Consider the following 22,181-nt stretch of genomic DNA (forward strand, 5'->3'; position numbering starts at 1 on the left):
CACTACATTGTATTTCGTAAAATAGATTCGTTCCTTAGCGAGCGTCGCGCTCCCGCGGGAAATAAAAACAACGAGTATAAGGAAATAATTTATTAAGTATAACATTTATACTAGAAAAACAACAGGCGAGTCGCCCCGGGCCCGGCGCCGGCCGCGGGGGAGGCTAGCGGCGGGAGTACCGCAGACCCACCTCCTCCACGACGGCCTCGATGGAATCCAGGCAGCGGTCGATCTGTTCCCGGGAGTGCGCCGCCGACAGACAGAACCTGCGGAAACAGCGAGGATAAGACGCCAGCCAACACCGCCGACACCGACGACTTGGGGACTCACCTGATGCGAGCCTTGTTGAGGGGCGTGGCGGGGTAGCCCACGCCGACCGTGGCCAGGCCGCGCTCCGTGAGGCGCTCCACGGTGGCCGCCATCTTACTGAAGGTGTACACCAGCATCGGCACCACGGGCGAGTCCTCGTGGCCGAAGGTGATGGCGCCCATCTCGCGGAGCCGGCGCCGGAAGTGATGAGTGTTGTCCCTCAGACGAGCCACGCGCTTGAGGCCGACGGGCGAGGATATGGCGCGCATGGCCGCCAGCACCTGCGCCGCAACCGGGGGAGACATGGCGTGGGCGTAGCCGTGCGCGTGACAGCGGGCACGGACCCAATCCACCAGCTTCTCGGAGCCTGCGGAGGGATGGAGCGAAAGGTCAGTGTGGCCAGGGAAGCGAGCACAGCGGGGAAGCCGCGGTCCTTCTACACACCCGCTATGTATCCCCCAGCGGCGCCGAAGCTCTTGGTGAAGGTGCCCATGAGGACATCGACGTCCCGCGGGGAGACGCCGCAGTGGTCGGTGACGCCGCGGCCGCGTGGACCCATGGCCCCCACCGAGTGCGCCTCGTCCAGATATAGATACAAGCCGAGACGTTTCTTGAGGGCCACGAGAGCGGCCAGAGGCGCCACGGAGCCCTCCATGCTGTACACGCCCTCCACCACGATGACGATCTTCGTCCAACGTCCCTCAGCCAGGGCGGCTCGGGCCAGTCGCTCGCAGTGTCGCACGTCGTTGTGTCGGAAAACGCGCACGGCGACGCGGGCGAGCCTCAGGCCCAGGATGAGCGAGGCGTGGTTGTTCTCGTCGCTGAGCACGAGCGAGCCGCTCCCAAGCAGGCCCGGCAGGCCGAGCGCGTTGGTCGCGAACCCCATCCCGAACACCACGGCCGCTTCCACGCCGAGGAAGCCGGCGGTGGTCCGCTCCAACTCGTCGTGCAGCGGCGTAGAGCCGAGTTCGCCGCGGGAGGACGCAAGCGCGAGGCCGTAGCGCCTGGCGGCCGCCTCCGCCGCCTCCGCGCAGGGGCCGGACGCCTCCGCGAAGCCCAGGTAGTTGTAGGAGCCCAGGTTAATGCAGCGCTTTTCCTTGCCCGTGAACCTGGGGGCGAGAGGCTATGAGTCAGTCGGAAGAGATCAGGGTCGGGGGTCTGTGGAGCGAGGTTCGCACCTGAAGGACCAGTTGTAATCGTCCGTGTGGCGCTCCTTGAGCGTCAATTCGGCGCCGGGCGTGGAGCTGATGGGGCGGTTGAAGCAGTGTCGCACGCGGCGGTACACGTAGCGGGAGAAGAACTGCTCGAACGGGTTGTACAGCGGTGCGTAGCCCTGGACAGCGGGTCTGCTTAGAACGTACTGACCTTCATGTAGTCACACCATCGACATAATATTAACATTGCGGGCTAGACCACGTCGCACCTTGACGCTATTCGTTTCATGTATGTGCGCCCGACTCCTAATTGTTCAAAATATAGTTCGAGGCCGATTAGTTTCCGGTGTTTTAGTTTAGTTGCGGTGTAACAATTTAATGATATGCACATTTATTTAGGACCTTTTTCAGAAATGTTTCGATCAAAGTCAATGGTATCATAATTTTTTATCGCAAATGTTTAATACCGTCATGGGTATTAAACATGTCTGTCTCTATTCCTGTTCAAATTTCGACTTGATCTAAGAAACCACTCTTGTCGACGCTCTTGTTTCATCTCATAATTCGCTAAAGGCCTTAAACTTCCCAACATTTTTTTTTTAGTGAAACTTATTGCAGCGCCTCATTTTTTTCTTGTAGCTATAGAAGGTCGTATTAATAAGTAGAGATAAAAAATATGACGGATCTGGATCTTCCCTGTTCGTGCAAGTCCTCAATTATTTAAATAACTCATTGTTTAGAATAACCTCCTTATGATCGATATGCGATGATTATCAATACATACGCCATCTACATAACACACATAGACACACCACACCTCGTGTGATGTAGCTAGTGAATGAGTTTCTTGAAATTGAGAGACAAGTGTGCGTGGCTGCGGGACGGGGAGGGTGAGAGCACTAATTTTCGGATCAGACGGAAAATAATAAAATAACAACACGGACTATTATATACCTAAGATGTGGTCGTACGAGTTTATACAGTTCTAGACAACAGGAAGGAAAAACGGCGGAGGATGTTAACAAACAAGACGTAACACCACGGAGAAGCAGGAAAATACAGCGACGATACATTTACAGAGAAAACGAGCACTTGTTATACTCGGGCGACTTATAAATATTAATAGATCGACGTGCTGAGCAGAGAAAGGCTCGCACTACACACGACACGACAGGATGAAAGACACGTTCGACAAGCGGGGAGTGTGGTTCAGTCTGACTCTCCCGTCGGGGTGACTTGTCTGTTTCACGTTTCAACTGAACGAGCATCTAGCGTCACGATCATACAACCCGAGTGTCATTCAATCACAATAATGTAATTAACAGAGGAACGCGCTCCGGAACACGTCCGAACATCACTAGTCCCTCACCTCCCGGTTCCTCTCGGTGGCCACCTTCGGTTTGAAGAGCAGCTGGTTCACGAAGCCGAGAAACATGAGCAGGTACATGCCCACGTGAGTTAGGGCCGCCGTCATCAGGGAACACTTCTCGAAGGAGCCCGGGAAGGTGTCGTACTGAGACCAGTCCATCGTCGGAAATCGCTCGTTCTCGTCCTTACATTTCTATGAACAAAAAACAATGAAGGTTCACTCGCCAGTTACTCAGCTGGATCGTGATGAGGAACTCGCATTGTTACAAAAAAATTTTAGTATAGCTGATGTGATGCGGTGGGTAACCTGGGACTTAGTCGCCTCCGCCATGGCTGGTTGTCGACCGTCGACTGTGACCACGAAGCACATACGAGGATAATGAGAGGAATATATGACAGGGAGGGAAATACGCGCGGACAAGGAACATACGTTATAAGGATAATATGATATAAATACGATTTATTATTTATGATGAGCAATCCACTGCCATCGGAAAGTCTTCAATCGTTTGAGGTGTTAACTGACATGCAGATGGAGAGGTGGAGAGGAGGAGTGGACAGAACGAAGCCGTGTGATGCTGGCCAGGAAGAGACAGTCCATAGCCTAGACACTACAAGTGTATATGTGCTCCCTCACCGTCCTAACTACTTTCATAATAAAAGATTGAGACCGGTCATAGAAAAATGTTTCCTACAACCTTAATGCAATCAGACACTATATGTTATTAATGTGTCCATTAGTTGAAGCCAGATTGTTACTATGAGAGTGTTGTCACACAAAACAAACAAGTCACATAGAACACTCCCTACAGCCATCAGTCAATAGTATTACATGTTAAGTAATGTACCTTCACACTTCACTGGCGCCTAAACCTCATCATTTTAATAATTCAATGTAAGACCCAACAAACTGAAGCTTCAACAACAACATAATCTGTTAAGTGAGTGAGTGATGCATTTGAATTGTGTCATTGTAACATAACGTTTGTTCCCCCATATCATACTACAAACCGGTTTATAAGTTAGCAAATGCGATTAAGTATCTGTTGAGTTTTGACATGAACTTTTTTCAGAACATATGTTGTCAGCGACATGAGTCGGTAAGGAGAGCACTTACTGCCTGCAAAAAGACCACACTGAGACCTCTGGAGGATGAGGACTCCATAAGAATATGACAATCAGCACCCAAAAAACAATGAACTGGTGCTTGAGAAGTTAATAAACTGATATTAGTTATGAAAATGAATAAGTTCACAAAACATAAGGATTTTTAACGACTCACACGGCCTCTTCTTGATTACTACTATAAATATTATATGTGGACCTATTAGTCACAAGGAGAAGAGAACAAATACCTCCATGAGAGGAGCAATGTAAAACCTGTACATAGCTTATTGTTTGTTATCTTTGCCATAATTTTCAAATGTACTCAACATGGCATTCTGACGCATGTTACAAATATTTTTAAAGTAATAAAAATGTTATGGCTCTCTTTTATTTTAAACTTAAACTAGGTACCAGGGACGGGCTCTTTACAAAAAAATTTATTTAATTTACAAAAAATTTTATTTTCAAATAAATGCTTTAGGAATACCAATTTTTAAAAGTTGTAAAATGGATATATTATGTTATCCTTAAGGTATGGACATATGCCACCGCAGACTTTTCTGTACACCTATATAAGATAGACAATTCCATCATGTTATTTTGTTATATCTCACAGACTTTAGGCAGCGTTTTCGTTAAAAGCTCTCAGACAGCTCATATTTTCCCGACATAATCAACAAATATCGTTAATGTACACACAAGTACATACATAAACATAACAAATTATATACTAAAACCTTCCTCAAGAATCACGCCATCGAGTGGTGATAACTATTTGATAATCGGTGCAGTAGCTTTTCCGTTTATCGCGAACAGACAGACAGGCAGACAGATGCGGCGAGTTACTTTGTTTTATAATATATATTGACAAAGCCATTTAATTACTAATTAATTAATAAAAATAAATCAATTACTAACCATATCATCATGATATTGTGCTATCACTGATCTAATTATGGTTTATTACTCACTCACTTACTATGAAAGCACTGATTTTTTATATACAAGTCCTTGAGATAGTCAGCTATCTATAAAATCGTGACAATTATAAAAGGAAAGAAAAAGAGATATTTGAATTTTAGTTACAAATAAAAAATATGGAATATTTAAAAATTTACATATGTAATACAGGCATTAAACTAAATTAAAAATTTAAATATAATAAACAAACACGACTATAAACATTAGTATCTCCAGCAATCATGAAACACGAATTAACAGCAATTACTGAAGTAGGAGAATTAATAACCTTGACGTTTATCTAATTATTTGGATTGTTTGGCTCCAATATAACAAGTCGAGGGAGTTCGTTAAGCCAAAAGAATTCCTGATCAAGCGACGCAACTAAGTCCTTCATTCATTGAGAATTAAGAAAGTGGGTGAAGAAGAAATCACAGTGAAATAAATGAATATCAACTCACATTGGATCCATTACTTATAGTTTGAGATTTTAAAGACCCATTCTGTAGATGTATTTTTCCATTGATATTTTTTTCACTACTTCCATTACATTGTACATTTTTGTTTAAATTAGTTTCTCTTAAATCAACACTAGTCACTACCGTGGTGTCCACCATCCTCGCCGTCCTAACCGCACTAAACGTCAATGCTGAAATGGTACTTTTGACATTTGAATTTTGTCTTTGTGAAGACATTAGTCGCGACTGAATCCTTCAATCGACTACAACCAGTACATGAAGCGCTAACCGTCGCTTATTAGCACTGATTGCGAATGGTCCTTACTACATTCAACGAATACAATATTGATTGACGCTGAATGAAGCGCCGCAGCGCAATTTTTGTAGTTGTCTCACTGTTTTATCGACGTAAAATTCATGACTTTGAAGTTTACCGTATGCGTTTAAAAACCTTACATTTTTTTTCTCGAGTATTGTTAATTTATAAAAAAAACATTCCGTTATTTCTAGGTATTTTATTTTATAATTAAGACTTCACTATAGTGAAATATAAGACTTTTGAAATTTTACTTTGTCACATCTCACTTAACTGAAATAGTGGTCGGTAAAACAGTCGCCCTACTTTAGTATGTCAATAATTTTTACACAGCCTTCTGCCTTTCTATCCGTATTAGTTTTGCCTTTTGGAAACTCGATTGAGAGGAACTTATAAGATTTTTATTTTATTATATAATTCGTTAGATAATATAATCCCATCACTTCAAGTGTTTTTATATATAGTACTTTCGATAATCAACCGGCATATAGTACCGCCCCCACTACACCTTATAGCTTAGATCGCATGCGATGAGTAATACCGTTTGTCGTGCTGAGTGACGTCGTCCAGCGGCAGCCGGCGAGCGGCGCGCAGACCTTTCAGTTCGAAACTGCGGAGAGGCACGACAGGATCACCTCCGCACTCCTCATATCTCCTAATTTCAGTGACACCGCACCCACTATTGATTACTTTGATCTGTCTCATCTAGTCGCTTTCATATTAAATAAAAATGGATAGCTCGGACGGTTTAATAGGAGGGTTGGCGAGTGGCGACGGTGCGGCTCCAGCCACCATGAAGCGCGATCAGGACTCTACGGACGACTTCGAACATTTGGATCGGGACGGGAAGCGAGAGGAAGCGGAGGAGTCACCTCTCCACAAACAGGACGCGGCGAGACACGCCACACAGAGCTTCCTGGACATGGAACGTGACGAGTTCGTGGATACGACTCGGGCGCCCTCCGTTTCCGACAAGATGGACCACGTCGCCGACAAGTTCACGGACAGCGAATCCGACGCGGATACAGCGGGGGAGTCGCCCTTGCATCTCCCGGAGCCACCTAAGGCCGTTCCCCCACCGGCCGCCGCAGTCTCGGCCCCGGCTCCTGTCTCTGAACCCAAACCCGATCTGAAATCCGAAACACTGGCAGAACCTAAGCCGGTCGTGGAACAACCTAAACCGGAGCCCAAGCCACCAGCGGAGGAACCCACACCGGAGCCCGAACAGAAGAAGCCGGTCCCTTCGCCGGTACAGGCCCCTATGCAGCCCCACGTGGATCCGGTGCAGAAGAAGCAGGAGGAGCCGACCCCTCAGCCGGCCGTGCAGCCGTCGCCTCAGCCCCCGCGTGCTCCGTCTGCTCACGTCATCGAGGCCGAGGTCATCTTCTGCCAGATAGGACTCGGTGAGTCGTCAATACCTTTTAAGTTATTTTTAACCAAACCGTATGTTTATTGATCCGCTGCACTCCACAAGGCCGCCCCTTACCGCTCGTTCTCTGAACTCTGCCGCCGATGACTCTCCGAAAGGAGCTATTAATCGCTAAATACATGATATGTCGTTTCTAAATGTTTCCGCGGTCACGATCGCTGCGCGTTTTTGTTGCTTATTTCTTGTTAATTGTCAACGACGAATCGTTTCATTGATTTTTTTTTCACATTTTATTAAAAACAAATCGCAAGTTTGTGTTCATTTATTATTTTATGAATCGAATGTTATTCAAGCCTTAGAAATTCCCTTGCAAATGAATACCTATAATAAGAATGTGTTCATCAAAGAGATAGTCATGAAAGTGGAAAGTGCGAGGGGTAAGAGAATCGGCGCGGCTGACGGGGCTTGTGGGGATGGAGGGGCTGATGGGGTCCGTCGAGTGGAACGGTGCTCGGAGCGATGACCGCGCACCAGCTAACGGGCCCGCGCCGCGCGCTGCAGACACCGACTAGAATGATTCATACAGATCCTAAATTCAACAATTAGGTATACGAATGCGCCACTAGAGTCGGCCACCGACCTTCTTTAGACAATTCACTTATATGAAATGAAAGAACGGCGTAATCAATAAAACGTATATAAAACATATTGCTCAACGGTTAACCAGTCGTCAACATTAGTCATCATTGAACATTGTTCTCGAAATGGCTTTTCGATCCATAACGGGAGGTGCATGAAGTCACCCGGCAGTCATCTGAAGTCATGAATCATCAGGCGTGTTATCGCTGCAAGGCTCCACTGATAATGATAATGATAAAGACTGACGAAAACATCTAATATACTGGCATGGTCTCCGTCGCTCTGTGACTGTGTTCCGGAGACGTCACAGTGGTGTACACAGTACACAGCGTGTGTTTGTAGCTATAGGTATGTATATCATAAGATGACGATTGTAGCATTGCTAATTATAGCTGGGATGTCGAGTCGAGAGCCGACCGCCGGCGTCGCTCATAAGAGATTCACATTCCGCGGTGAGCTCACGTGGAGCTCCTCCGTCGACCTGATACGGTGTGTTTAGAGAAGGACTGAGGTGACTCTGCCGTCGACAGCACGAGACATGGCGTCGGTCGGAGACGCGCTCACTCGTAAGTGGCATGATCTCTCCGCCCCGACCCCAGATACAAGTATAATCCGACATGTTCCGACATGTCTCCCTTGTGACGTAGTTGTGTTATCACTCGATCCGCATCTGTCTCGGAATCTACTCCTACTCCTCAGTTTAGCCTCACAGAGAGCAGCAAGTCCATATCCCACGTTCGGATCTCAAAGCGACTTCTCTAAGCGAACGTATTTAATGAATTCCGTGTTATTTTTATTCTGGACCGGCGCTCGCTCTCGCTCTGATCGTTATAATTGCATAGAAACGAATCGTTGTTTCGAATATAACATTGCGTGTTTTTGTTACACATGGAGATCTATCCTGAGAGGTGGACATGACGTTAAAAATACTGATGGTAGTAACCGCATCAGTTCTAGAACGTGCATTGTATCGGGTATAAGTTATACGATAAATATTGCAGTGTGTGACACCTGCTCTTTGGATGAGTCACCGACCCGCTTCCTTCCTATTTTTTTAAGTACGTTTCCACCGGCCGTACGTCACCGGCTTTGTTTGTTAGTGTACTGTGAAGGCGACGATCATAAGCGATATCTTTAAATGTGTCCTCATTCAATAGACGCGAATATTTTTATAAAAATATGAATTTTATATTTTATCAATGAAAATATATTAATAGTCCATTACTGATATTACATAAAACATTACCACGCCCTCTAGGAACGGATGAGTTGCTATGTTAGGAAGTGTTCTGCGGAATACTGGATACACGGCGGAGACGAGCCAGGAGAACCTAGTTATAAAATATGTTGATGGAGTCTGAACGGGTCGGAAAAGCCGGGGGGAGGGGGGGTGTTGGTTGGAGGGGGTCAGGGGGCCGGGAGGGTCAGAGGGTTGGGGAGTGGATCGATACCACGCGCCGCGCTGTGTTCGGAGACAAACACCACCGGCCAGGTCACATTTTGTATGAATAGAGAGTTCCAGTATTGGACGCTCCGAAACTCGTCATACCACGTTTTCTTGGTAAAGATTGCGAGTGGTTTGTTGGCCGACACATCCTTGGAAAACAAATTGATAGTTAAGAGAAACGCTTAGTATTCCCTTCAGCATCAAAATATGCCGCTGTGTACTCGACGACACGCGGTGCCTTGGATACACGAACATGGGGTTAAAATGAAAACAGTGCCGGGAATTCATGTGACTCATTGGAAATTTGTTGTTACCCTTTATACTGAGGGAGGGACGTTACATACATACATACTTTCGTCTTTCTCTCCCTTCCCTCTCCTCGCTCTCCCCCTCCTCCTCTACAGTCACTAGACGTCTTGTCAGATTATAATTACTCGATGTCCAATATCTATGGATTGATGGTGTTAGCAGTAACCTAGCTAACTCTAACAGCAGGTTAGCAGGCACTACCTCACAAAACGGGGGCTGTTATTATTATTAATCATGATAGCCCACTTATTGGGAGGAAAAGACTGTTTAAGTATCATAATATAAATGTATGTCTATTATGATACATTCAGCTCTGATCTGGTGGATGAGGAACTCGGTAACTGACCGTCTAGAACGGTAATATATTATAGTTGCAGAATAGAAGGTACAGCATTAAAGAACTACTGTATATAGACCATACCAGACGGTAAATCTCTGATTAGAGACCTTGTTTCTGATTGTAGTAGAGTAGAGTTCCTGTGCGTGTTGGATCCCTCGTGTCGTCCTCGTCTTTATAATATTATTACATATCCAACAGCCCGCCCAGTCAGCCTACACTACCTACAACACGGTTTGTCGTTCTACGCATGTCCTAAACTGTTTCCGTCACTTGTATTGTGCATCCTTACAATGTGTATGTCTGAATGCATTCAGAGTCAATCTCTCAGTTGGTCCTCTCGTATCTTATCACGGGAATCTAGCGTGATGTAGGTGTGTGATGACAAACAATGTCACATAAAACATTACCGATGTATTCTATACGAGTGTACCCTGTCATGTAATGCAACAATATTTATTTAATTACAAGATAATTTAAGTGCTTTTGTCGCTTTCCTTCTGATTACCCTCACATACATCTCTTTAAAATGTATTGTCCTGCGGTACGTATTGCAACGGTATAAAGTTGTAATTTAGCTAACCCTCTTCATACAGGAGGTCACACAACGAAACGGCAACACGTCTTCATTGAAATAGGGAAATAATAACAACTTTTTGAATTACCCTTCAAGTATTTGAAGTCAAATAAGTAATATAAAAAATAAAAGTTGTCGGTCGTCACCATTCTATTAATGTGATTGTTAAAATCGGTTCGCCGTTGAAGGTCTCGTGCATGAGTCGTATCTTTTGGACGCGGGGTCCTTGAACTTGACCAATTCGTTCTCCGGCGAGCGAACGCATCGAACTAGTCTTCAGTTTGGACACCGAATTATTTCGATCTTTAAGCTAGTCTTTTCAACTGCTTCTTTTTAAGTCCAAGGTCCCCTTATTCTCGCCTCCTTCCTCACTTCGGCCCTCTGCTAAGAGACGTTTTTTAATTCCGATTCTGTTTAAGGGTGTTTCGTTTTCCTCCACCTACCTCCACGTTCGAACTCCTCTCGTCCAAGTCTCGCGATTCGTCTATTCGTTTCCTCGTCCGTAGCGTGTTCGTGAGTGTGTGGAAGTCGGTCGGTGTTTTTATTACATACAAATTTTATTTAATAGTCGTCATCAACAACTTACGAGTCAACGTTACGTAAAAGGCAGACTTGAAGGACGCTTCGGAATTAATGTATACCATATGACATAACGACCTTACGGTATAAAGCACGGAACATGAAAGGCACATCTTAGTTATTAGTACAAGTATATAAAATCCAGCATTTGTAAATAATCGGCGACGATTGCTGTATGATGTGTCGCTCATGACACATTTACATATGTATATATATGAACATGTGTCTGTGTATTTCTCTCTTGTATAAATATTAGCGTGATGGTTTTGGATTATTAAACGCTTTGTGTTTCTGTCTGTGTATTCAGTATTGTCTCTAACCTACTAATCTTTAAAAATCGCTTCCGAACCTCTTCTTTCCTGGTGGTGGTGGTGATGGTGGTGGTAGTGCAGCGGTATAGAAGTGCAGATGCGCACTGATAGCGATTGACATTGCGCATGCGCCGCGGGGGCGGGTTGAGAGGCGAGGGGGCGCCGGAGTGGCGCGGGGTGCGGGGGGAGCTGCGCCCCGGCCGCCAGTATCGACGCGAGGTTCGGGCGCGGCGCGCGCTAGGTTCGCGCATCCTTTAGGGTTTTAATATTACGTAAAAATGACGATGGCGGATACGGGGCCCACCCTTTGCAGCGTACTCGACCCAAGTAAGTCTCGGTGCCGGGTTCTCTTCGCCCTCCACTTTCTGTCTATCGCCACTAACCCTCTAACTCGCAGCCCTCTCTTGCAGATGCTTGGTTCGACCCGCAAAGGCTACACCCCGAAGGTGAGTGAAAAATAGAGCCGACCCGGTAGTTCATTAATCGGACGGAACTGCGCTCTGCGCGCAATCGTCCTGGGTCTCTCTATGTGTAGCTGCATGATTACATTGAAACGTCATAGTTTAATCGGTGTGTAGTAAGCGTCCACGGAGCTCTCGATCGATAGCGTGTCAGGCCGGGTCGCTCCGGGCCGGGGCCGACCATGCGCTCCACCTGACACCTCGGCTCACCTCCGACAATAATAATCCCAGTCCGTTCTAAATGTATCACTATCTCGACTGTCATTTGTTCGCTCGTCACAAACATCACTAATTAATTAATAGTTCTCCTCTGACATAGATAAATCGCTTGATGAATGTCCACAGTCCGCACACGTACCGCTGAATTGTTATCTTTTAGAACCGATAAAGTAGATAGAGTAATGATAATCATTTAGCTTTAACACGCTGACTTTTCATGTCATATATGAATCCACGGCCTCTGTCCCTTCACAACCATGACACCTGAATCGTTGTCTATACTAGAGTGAGTCTCCCGGTATCTTCGTCATGCTAGGAGTGTACCGAGGTCCGTCTGTCACTCGACGTCCGCGGCCGTCTTGCCGCAGCGGTCGTCTGTCAAGTGACAGACACGGCATGTGCCAAGATGAAATTAGAATCATTGTTCGCCAGAATGAACGCTCGATTATTTCTGTTTGATGGCGACTACACTGTTATTTGTTAAACAGAGCCACTTCACGCTCGAGGTCCTTCTCGGTCATCAACTCTATTGTTTCTATCCTTGTATCTACTACTATTGTCATTTCGTCGTCTTCTCGTGTCAGATGGTGATTGTCCTTGTTTTTCTTGTGCCCATCAGGGCAAAAAAACAAGGAAAGGGTCGGCCGGTCCGCTTCCCCGATACGTCGTGTACCCCCACCACCCCAGCAAGCTCCGCACCCGAGCCTTCCTCGAGCTGACCCCGAGGTCACAATCACTCTGGCGCCGTGTGTCCTCTACTCCGTGGATGTCGTCATATTTTTTACGGTGCTAGTCACCGCTTTGTTTTTAACGAAGTAACTCAATGACGCTGACGGTTCACACCAAACGACCTTTAGTCTTACTTTTTAATTTCACTTAGTCTTTAATATTTGTTTATTGTTGTATATATTAATAAACCCGTATTAACTTATTGTTTTAAGAACTTTTTGGTTACGAACCTCATCTCCGACACGTGTTCAAGTCATTTAAAATTTTTAATGATGTCCTGTAAATCTTTTATTTTTCCTTGCACTAAAATATCTCGTACAGAAAATAAACACCAAGTTCAGTTCCTTTATAAGTGTTTCCATAGACGTGTCGTTCATCTTGGCTTGTTGTGGTTGTATGACGCCAGCTATATTTTATAACATGTGAGTGTGGGATCCACTTGTACGGTAGTAGAGTCTGTTCGCGCGGTCGGCTCCTCCCCAGGACCTCTCTCGTCATGGTGCTCTACGTAGTACATACTGTGTGAGTCTTGTTATGACACCATCGTTCGTTTGTTCCACTTCGGCGATGTTCGGTGTATAATCGGCATTGAAAGTTTCCATCGGTTAGTATTGAATTAGTGGCCGCTATCTAATGAATAGTCCGCGGCCTCCCAGCTAGTGTATCAACAACCGTGAACTATCCACACTATGTGTAGTCGTTGCTCCGCTCGTCCCTCTGTCGTAGTATTAATACTCTATCGTAATCATTCCATTCTGTTCCCGTGCCGTCCTCTGCGCCTCGCGTACATCTTTGTCCCGCTATCACATTATAATGTCTGAGTATCTCTATTTATCATTTTCCAACTCGCGTCACACCTGTGCCGGAGCCGGCTCGCTCAGCTGACCGTATTCCAAACCGTGCATCACATCAAACGCATGCTTTAACGAGTCTGGGTTTTGTTCATCTTTCCATGTGTTCGATGAACTTCTTAAGGTCTTGGGTTTGCATAATGACTGTCGTCGCGTCACTTGTATTTATATATTAACGCGTCCTATGCTTATAATATACACCCTTATCATTCCGCATCGTCTGCTATTATTCCCGCTTTCCGCCTGCGACAGCTCCGTTCGTTCGCTCCACTGCTTTCCTTATACTTTTTATTAGAGTATAATTCATTTCGTTGTTTGTTTATTAACAGGAACTATTTTTTCTCTCGCGAGAACCACATTCTCGAGTGAATCTTTATCGCTCGGACAACAACTGATAAGCGAGTAACCGTATCATTTATAAAGTGCTACATTTTGAGCGTCTCTTTTAAAGTCTGTCTTCACCGACCTCTGTAACTCACCGTCTAACGTTTGTCTTTCCTACCGGTAATGTATATTAAAGATCTATAATGTTTTTCCCTCACATGACATATCCCTGTTGTCTGAACTGCACTCTTCGCTCGTGGTTTGCGGTTTGACTCCATCAAATACCTTTTAAATGTCTTTCCCTGTCTCTGACAATTTCCATATAAAGTTGTTTTTTTTTTATAGAAAATGTATTAGTAGTGTTAGTTAGGAGTGTAACCAACCAGGTCGTTCTTTCATCTAACTGTTGCTTCATATTTCCGAGTATTCATTTAAATAAAACTAATATTTTCGGCAGAACGCGCAGAGGTGATCACGCTTGTTGCAAGGTAACCGAAACGTCGGGAGCATGAAGTCTTATAAAATAATAAAATAACGCGTTAATCCGAAAATATTAGTATTATTTTAATAATAGTAGCCGTAGCTCCAGTACTCCAAGGCGAGGTCTGACTTTACATTCTGTAACGACTCTTATCTATCGATTTCCTCGCCATTTCATGAAACTCGACCGCTTAACTCGTGTTTGTTTAATAAAGACCTCATAACGTCTGACATTAGTCGTAGTATCGTCACTGTTCTAGTCTTCGGGCGTTTCGACGCACCGCTACAATAATTTTATATCGTAACGTTTCTGAGCGCCTCGTTGTTACGTGGACGGGCCAAATGGATGTAGTCATGTTTATGAGTCGGAATGTTATTTCTCTGACATCTTCTCATCCAACCTAAATGTATGTCCCACTTTGTATAAGGTTGATAGTGTACGTGATGGCCGCAGTGCACCGCGCCCCGCTCCTCCAGCCCCTCTTCCCTCCCCCTCCCCGCCGCTACAGACTACATCGATCGAGGAACACTCGACATACATATCACATTGTAAACAACCTTCCAGCTATCCCTATCCCTGTCCTCTCCTGTCCCTATCCGTATGTTTCGCGCGATTCGTACTCTTGTTACACAACACCGTCTGACCCTCTTATCTTTAATGAGTCCGTCGCTCTGGTCTTTTGAAGGGCATTGAAAATGCAATTAATAGTTATATAAAATATTTTCTTTAAAGAAATTTTATTTCTAATTCCTCATCGTGTCTAAATTATACTCAATTATTTTTCCTAGTCTTCAATAGCCCCGGTCAGTGTGAAAGCCTGCTCTTATAGTTTAGCGGCAATTTCTTACCAGTGGAACGATAACATATCCCACGATTAAAATATCATTTTAAACCTAGTCTATGGTGCATGAGTGTGTCGGTTGCACAAGGACGTCAGATCTTTATGAGACGCGTTATAAGAGTTATATTATCGAAGCCCCGTACCATTGGGACACGACACGTCATCAGTGTCGTGTCGTGTCGTGTCGCGTCGCTGTCCCTTGACCTACATCACCATCGCCCGACCCGCTCACTCTCCCCGGAGGGCGAGTTTCGTTTTCTTCGATCTCAAACCAGTTGTCGCGTGTGTTGTCGTTCTCTGTATTTCATGTGATCGTATCATCCTGTGCTTCTTATCGTGCTACAATATACGAGTGTATATTGTATATAACATCCCATCGTTTTTTATTGCTTAAAATCTCCACTTCATATCTCTTTCCAAACTTATATCTCTTTCCAAATTATATTTTACAATCTAATGCACGTAATCCTGCGTCGCCTCGCCTCGCATCTCGCTTGTTATATTTTTTGTGTGGTCTGTCGTGTGTTCTAGTATCTGTGAGCCTCTGTCCGCTCTGACGTGACCGTCTCGCTCACCCGATCCCCGTCCAGTGTATCGCGTTTCATCCGCTGTAACGTCACCTGTCACCTGTCACCTGTCACCTGTCACTCGACACTGTGTACGTGTGTGTGTCGCCGGAGTCCGGGCCGCGTGTCGGTGACGTGTAGTGTGGTGTTGTCGGAGCGAGCGCTCACTCCGCGACCATGGCCCGCCCGAGACAGTCGTCACGATTCAACTCGTCAGTGGAACTCCCGCCCCGAGGACCAGGTACGGCCCAGGACCTCGCCCGCCATATTACATCCGTCACCTTCATGTTCAGCTCTCCGTACCCGGACCGCTCTGAGTCAGACCGCCGTAATCCCTGAGCCGATCCTGCCGATGCTAACGTGGTCAACATATTGTTCGACGGATATCTCGTACAATGAAGATGTGTTCGTTGTTTTATTTCATTTTTCATGAATAACAGTGTGCTTTATTATAAGTATTATAACGTCGGTGATTGCAGGCGACTCGATTCAAACCTTTCTTTCGATTTATTAGTCGGTGAAGATGACGCTGTCTCTAAATAATAATAGATGGACTATTATAAATAGTGTTTAATATGTCAGAGTGTTCCGTCGTTAACCGCACAGTGAGTGCGTGTTATGTGGGAGTCGTTTTCGGTGATGGTACCGGTTCTCTGAGCCGCACTCGACGGATACGTCTTGAATCCCGTTACTCGTTTCCATTCAACAAATCTGTTTCTTTTTTCTTCAAAAATTTCTTTTGTTATTATAACCCTTGTCATCGTTTGTCTATTATGTTCTGTTATGATCGCCTTTGACTCGTATATGTTATAATTTTTATTGTGTCGTTGTCTAGTTCTGTTGACCTCCCCCAGTCGCAAGTCGCCACGTGCCCCGAGCCCCCGGAGCACCAGATCATACAATCCTTCACTATGACCATCCATTCGACAGCAGTCATACATTCCGTGCAGTAGTCATCACCACGTTCGATCCATCGCTTGTCTCTGATCGCTTCCTCTAAGTCCGTGTCTCTGTGTTCAGTGGAGTCCCTGATCTACTGGCGGTGTGCGGCGCGGTCGGGTGCCGCTCTGGGTGCCGGCCTGGTGCTGCTGGTGGCGCTCGCGTGCTGCTCGGTGGTGTCGGTGCTGGCGTACGGCTCGCTGCTGGCCCTCGTCGCCGCCGTCGCCTTCCGCATCTACAAGAACGTGCTGCAGGCCGTGCAGAAGACCAACGAGGGTCATCCTTTCAAGTAACCACTGCGATCACTGATAACTTAACTGTTCCTCGTAGCTGCTACGCCTGTGGCGTGCCGATGTGATGACGTGGCTCTGTTCGTTCCAGATGGCTGCTGGAGAAGGACGTGAGTGTGTCGGTGGAGCGCGCGCAGTCGCTGGCCGCGTCCGCCACCGCGCAGCTAAACGCCGCGCTCGCTGAACTGAGACGGTGAGGTTCCCAGACACACTCTTCATATGACACATGTGAATGTTCCTATCGCCGCCCTCACTGTGTTAAGTCCGTTCAATTGCTCACGGCTCGTTACGGTGTTTCTAGGTTGTTCCTGGTGGAGGACCTGGTCGACTCCCTCAAGTTCGGCGTGCTGCTGTGGTGCCTCACGTACGTGGGCGCCTGCTTCAACGGCATCACGCTCATCATCCTGGGTGAGGATCCGTCCTCTGCCCCCGTTCTCTTTCGCCTCCCTGTCTCCTCCCCGTGTCTCTAACCCTGTTTTCTCCCGCAGGCTGGATAGCTCTGTTCACATTGCCTAAGGCGTACGAGATGAACAAGGCGCAGGTGGACGCCAACCTGGAGCTGGCGCGCGCCAAGATAAACGAAATCTCGGCCAAGTACGTACCGACTCTCCGACACATGGAGCTCGCGAGCGGGGCCCGTTTGTTTCCTCGTGTGTTTCTTTAATATTCACGCCGTGTGCGTTCGTCCCTCAGAGTGCGCGCGGCCGTGCCCCTGGGACGGAAGGCGGAGAGCGAGAAGGACAAGTAGAGCGGCGGCACGTGACGCGCACGACACGACCGGCCCGGGGACGACACGACACACGCCACCTCCCGCGTCACGTGACAACGCCGCCCACGTCAGCTCGGCGCCGGAGTCCCTCGCCGTCTGTCATATTCATAATTACTTGTATTCGATGAACACATTAATTACGTGTAAAGCTTTACGAGACGAGTCATGCGGAGATTATTGTATTTGCTTTTTGAAATTTTAAATTAAAATAATTGTCGAACTATGAGATGGTTTCATTGTGCGAGGCCCGAGGCCCCAGGCTGCGAGGCGGACGAGTCTCGAAGCTTGTTACTTTCTGTCTCTTATATTTTCCTCCGTCTCTAAGCATAGCTTCCGCCGCTTCGCCCCTCTACCGACTAGTTCCTAGTGTTTAAGCTGACGCCTGCGCTCGAGGTCGATGACCCGCAGCATTTCTTGTGTAAATTATGATGATTATTTAAAATTTTATGTTGTAAATTGGAAATCTTTTGAAGAGTGCAATGGATACATTTATGTTTCGGTTATGAAATTAATATATATGTCTTGTTTTTATCTTAATAAAAGGTTGTATAATTTGAGACCATCTTTCTCTTGTACTCGATCACGGAACAATAACGCGAGGGATCCCTTCCGTCGCAAGTGACGCCCGGAGTTATACGTTGACTGGGTATCAAGGACGTCACATGTCCCTGTATACAGTGGTATGCACGCCACATGTGCAAATAAGCACGGCTTACTCTACCCCTACAACAACTATATTGTTCAATTCTTCCTTACATACTATTAATCAAACATTACGCAATACGAATGTTTACTGACATTACTGTCATTAGATTCAGGATTTGACAAAATTGTTAAAAGTGCCATCTATTAACATTAAAAGAAACTGCTAGCTGCTAGCGCCGCTTCCCAGCGAGAGCGGCCGGATGCACAACTACAAGGTGCATATTTTCTATAATATAGTAAATTTATTAACGAATTAAGAATAATTATTTCTGTGAGCTCTGACCTGGTGATGTGTGTTGAAAGAAATTGATTACGAGTACATTTTTAAACTAGTCGTTTGATGATAAAATTAAAATAATAACAAGGGCAAGGTCTGTGTCAAGTTTCGATTTAACTAAAAAAAGTTAATGTTACTCGTTGTTTTAATAAAAAGTATTAAGATAGTTTAAATTGTATAGCAGGTCGTGTGAACACAAATAAGTTATTTTTTCTTGTTTGTTGTTTTAATAATAATGTCTGGATAGCTGCTGGATATTCCGATTTAAACAACTTTTTAAAGCTGCCGCCAAGCATGAGATGATGAAAGTTGATAGGAATACAAACATTTTGAAACGTTTGGTCGATGTAGTTCACTTTTAGGTGAACAGGAATAACCTTTCCGCGGTCAACACGAACCCACTTCGTCATTAAATAAAGGCAATTTTCTTAAGCTGGTATTGATTTGTTAGTTGGATCTGATGGAAATATGGAATAGTCGCGTCTGTGATGTACGTTGAGATAAATAAAGAAATAAGCGAACCCAATACTGTCGCTATTAGTATCGATGAAATTCCAGATGTAAGTTTTCATGAAGAGCTCCTAATCTTTTTAAGGTACTTTCCAGGCTCAGAGGTGGTCTATAGATTTAGTAAGTTCTGCTCATGCTACCCCACATCTCTGTGCATTCCCATGCCTTGCTTCAACTACATATTATGCCATGATGACGTCACGTGACAGCTTATACCGACAATACTCGATAAACATACGGGAGCCGCGAGCTTATGTACAATAATGTAATAGTATGAGTGCCGATAACGAATAGCTCGTATAAACATAACGATTTAAATGAAACTTATGTTTTTCGTATAAGCGGGCTTTATTTTTATATATTTATTTTTTATTTTTATATATAATAGTCTTAGATCTTATTAAACTTAACGATTCTCTAATATCATTTCGTATTATCACTGAAGTTACTGCTGACACCTCCGTGAAGGCGAGTGACTGACCCCACGGAACAACCCGGTGTTACTCCTGGGGACTATAACACAGCACTTCCTTTACGACTAGTTTTATGAGATCATGCAACATTGATACGATCCATTCAAGTATCGGTTGAGAGCGGCCCGCAGAAACCTCGGAGATGGTTTATTTCATATTGCTTGTAAAAATGACATGATTGTAACGAGTCCGAGAGGTTTTTAAGATGTACCTAGAAAGTATACTAATTTTATAAATGTAAGATGTGACTGCGAAATGTTACATTTGTCTGTTATGTTAATGAACGGTTTGTTAATTGTTATGTTCCTCGCTGTATTCTCTCAATATTCTATTCGATGTTAACTAATACGCCTTAAAACGTAGGACTTGCCGCAACCTACCCGATGATCCTTAAGTAAGATGAAGACTTGTACTTCTCGCTCAGAACAAATTTGGAATATGTCTTTGTTTAATATAACAATATATGTTTCAGCGAATCTCGTGCGGTTTGTCGACACAGCATGACGCCGAGAACCATTGCGACTGTGGATCGAGAAAACGAGCTCTATAGAGTTGTTACCAGCAAGAGTTGAAATGTATGACTGTTACAACAGCCCCTGTCCCTGTACGCAGCAGGGTCAAAGACCCTTTCCAGGTATTCACAGTGTCCCACACACTTGTTCTCTCGGGTTGTCAACGGTCTACTAGGATCAGATCGTATCCTGATCGGGATGTAGCGATGCTGGTCTCTTTCCTGGAGGCGCTCATCGGTAGACGTCTGGAGTCTACTGCTGCATGTCGTGTCCGAGCGCGTCCTCGAGAGTCTTCCTAGCGTGTACCTGTCAATGTGTAGCGGGCGTGTCACGTTCTAATAATATTTTACTCTTAATAAAGAAACATGATCCGTTATGTGTTGTTGTTTCCGGAATGTGTGGACCGTATGTTGTCGAGTCCAGTCCCACTACGATATGGGATTTAAAGAGCCTCATCTTAATATTGGCCTATCATTATTATCAACACTCCTCCTCTTTATAAAAAAGTTGTAACCTCCAAGCGTTCAACAGAAACCGTAAAACTATTTGGAATGTTGACACCATGGCTAGCCTGACTGCTCACACAGCCGTCTCCTTCAATATCTCTCAAGAGGTAATAATGAATACTGACATGGATATGTTGTGTATTTTCCAGAGGCCAGGCGGTCAACTATATTTAAAAACAATGAAGAAATTCTACTTGAAAGTATCAATCGATTGTCTTATTGATCCCCCATATATTATATATACTTATTGCTTCATCTTAGTTGGCGCTTTCAGCTATACTGTCCACCGATGTACGAATATGTGAGAGGACCGACAGCTTTGTCATTCTTTGTTAGTTCATAGATCCTCATTAAACACATAATTGGTTGTGGAAATTAACACTTGGTGAGATCTAGTGTTAAATGAAGTCAACACATGCAAATGAATGCAATAAGGAACTGGTGTTGCAGGAGGTTTGTAATACCAACATAAAATCACTGTCCTCGTTTTCGGTTCAACAGCGCGGGCGAGATCTACCGGCGCGGCGTCATCATTTGTCTTTCTGTCTGTATTATTCGATGCTCGATAGTATTGTAGAATGTTGGTACTTACAAATATTGAATAAATATTCGTATAGTCGATTTATTCGATTTGATTATTGACTCAGATATTTTGGAAAAGAAATCGTTTAAATGATTTCCAATAAAAATATATCTTTGAGTTTCAATACAAAGATAGTTAAGATACGTACCTACCTAAAACAGTTGACTTGTTTAAGGTTACATTGCTCACTAAAACGTTTCTTGTTTTCAACTTTAATAATAATTACAATTATTTTAATACTTTTTTTTAATGCAACGACTTAATTCGCACAGGAATCGTGGAATATTTTGCCAATGTCAACTTATTTATTATTTGGAAGAATTATAATCTACTGTACTAAGAGTACTGTGTGGAGGAAATACGAAGGAGTTTGTCGAATTTAATAAACCTACCTAACACCTAGAACAACAAAAAATATATAAAAAATAATCCCAACATCGTAGTAAATAGCATGTCTCTAGTAGTAAATAGTTAAGGAAACTACGAAACTTGTAAGTTATTAGATTTAATATATTTACTCACAAACCAAACAAAGGGACAATACACCAAACATAAAAAATACTCAGCGCTAATTGGCCGGGGAGTATTTTAGGAAGAACATCATATAAGGATCAGTATTTTGGACAAAAAAAATAAGATATCGGAAATTGAACCCTCATCCGAGCCACATTCACACAATGACTGATATCTGATTCTGTTTGCAGTCAAGTGAACTGGAGTGCTGGATGGCCAATCCTTAAACGACATGTTGTGGGGAATCAGATCTGAGACGTCCGCGAGTATTCATTTAAATGAAAGTAATATTTTATTATTTTAAAAAATACATAGACACTCCCGACGTTTTGGTTACTTTGCAGCAACCGTGATCACGGGCAGACGAAATGTGAATGTCACAGAGAAAGAAA

The 22,181-nt window shown here is 44.7% G+C and overlaps 2 protein-coding genes and 2 long non-coding RNA genes across 11 annotated transcripts; 2 read left to right on the forward strand and 2 right to left on the reverse strand.

The window, feature by feature from the left end:
* Positions 1-75: 75 nt before the first annotated feature.
* On the reverse strand, positions 76-5,680 carry LOC116768330 (serine palmitoyltransferase 2). 2 transcript variants are annotated; one of them, XM_032659019.2, is made up of 6 exons: positions 5,360-5,680; positions 2,833-3,024; positions 1,488-1,642; positions 754-1,418; positions 331-676; positions 76-266 (listed from the first exon to the last, which is right to left on the reverse strand). In XM_032659019.2, exons 1-6 carry the CDS (start codon positions 5,591-5,593, stop codon positions 164-166), a joined length of 1,695 nt encoding a protein of 564 aa, XP_032514910.2. In that variant the 5' UTR covers positions 5,594-5,680; the 3' UTR covers positions 76-163. The 2 variants fall into 2 exon arrangements, with proteins under 2 accessions (XP_032514910.2, XP_032514911.1); XM_032659020.2 differs by lacking the exon at positions 5,360-5,680 and adding an exon at positions 3,139-3,340.
* On the forward strand, positions 3,534-3,944 carry LOC133319675 (uncharacterized). The gene is made up of 2 exons (XR_009753221.1): positions 3,534-3,772; positions 3,905-3,944. It is a non-coding gene; the product is annotated as an uncharacterized LOC133319675 (long non-coding RNA).
* Positions 5,681-6,189: 509 nt separating the features above from the next.
* LOC116768637 (reticulon-3-B) lies at positions 6,190-18,267 on the forward strand. 7 transcript variants are annotated; one of them, XM_032659403.2, is made up of 7 exons: positions 6,190-7,075; positions 11,651-11,686; positions 16,733-16,940; positions 17,033-17,134; positions 17,243-17,349; positions 17,430-17,535; positions 17,635-18,267. In XM_032659403.2, exons 1-7 carry the CDS (start codon positions 6,403-6,405, stop codon positions 17,687-17,689), a joined length of 1,287 nt encoding a protein of 428 aa, XP_032515294.1. In that variant the 5' UTR covers positions 6,190-6,402; the 3' UTR covers positions 17,690-18,267. The 7 variants fall into 7 exon arrangements, with proteins under 7 accessions (XP_032515294.1, XP_032515295.1, XP_032515301.1 ...); XM_032659407.2 differs by lacking the exon at positions 6,190-7,075 and adding an exon at positions 8,116-8,246; XM_032659406.2 differs by lacking the exon at positions 6,190-7,075 and adding an exon at positions 11,418-11,567.
* LOC133319677 (uncharacterized) lies at positions 6,932-7,952 on the reverse strand. The gene is made up of 2 exons (XR_009753223.1): positions 7,682-7,952; positions 6,932-7,609 (listed from the first exon to the last, which is right to left on the reverse strand). It is a non-coding gene; the product is annotated as an uncharacterized LOC133319677 (long non-coding RNA).
* Positions 18,268-22,181: the final 3,914 nt, after the last annotated feature.

This window comes from Danaus plexippus, chromosome 4, assembly GCF_018135715.1.
Source record: "Danaus plexippus chromosome 4, MEX_DaPlex, whole genome shotgun sequence".
NCBI classification, from domain to species: domain Eukaryota; kingdom Metazoa; phylum Arthropoda; class Insecta; order Lepidoptera; family Nymphalidae; genus Danaus; species Danaus plexippus.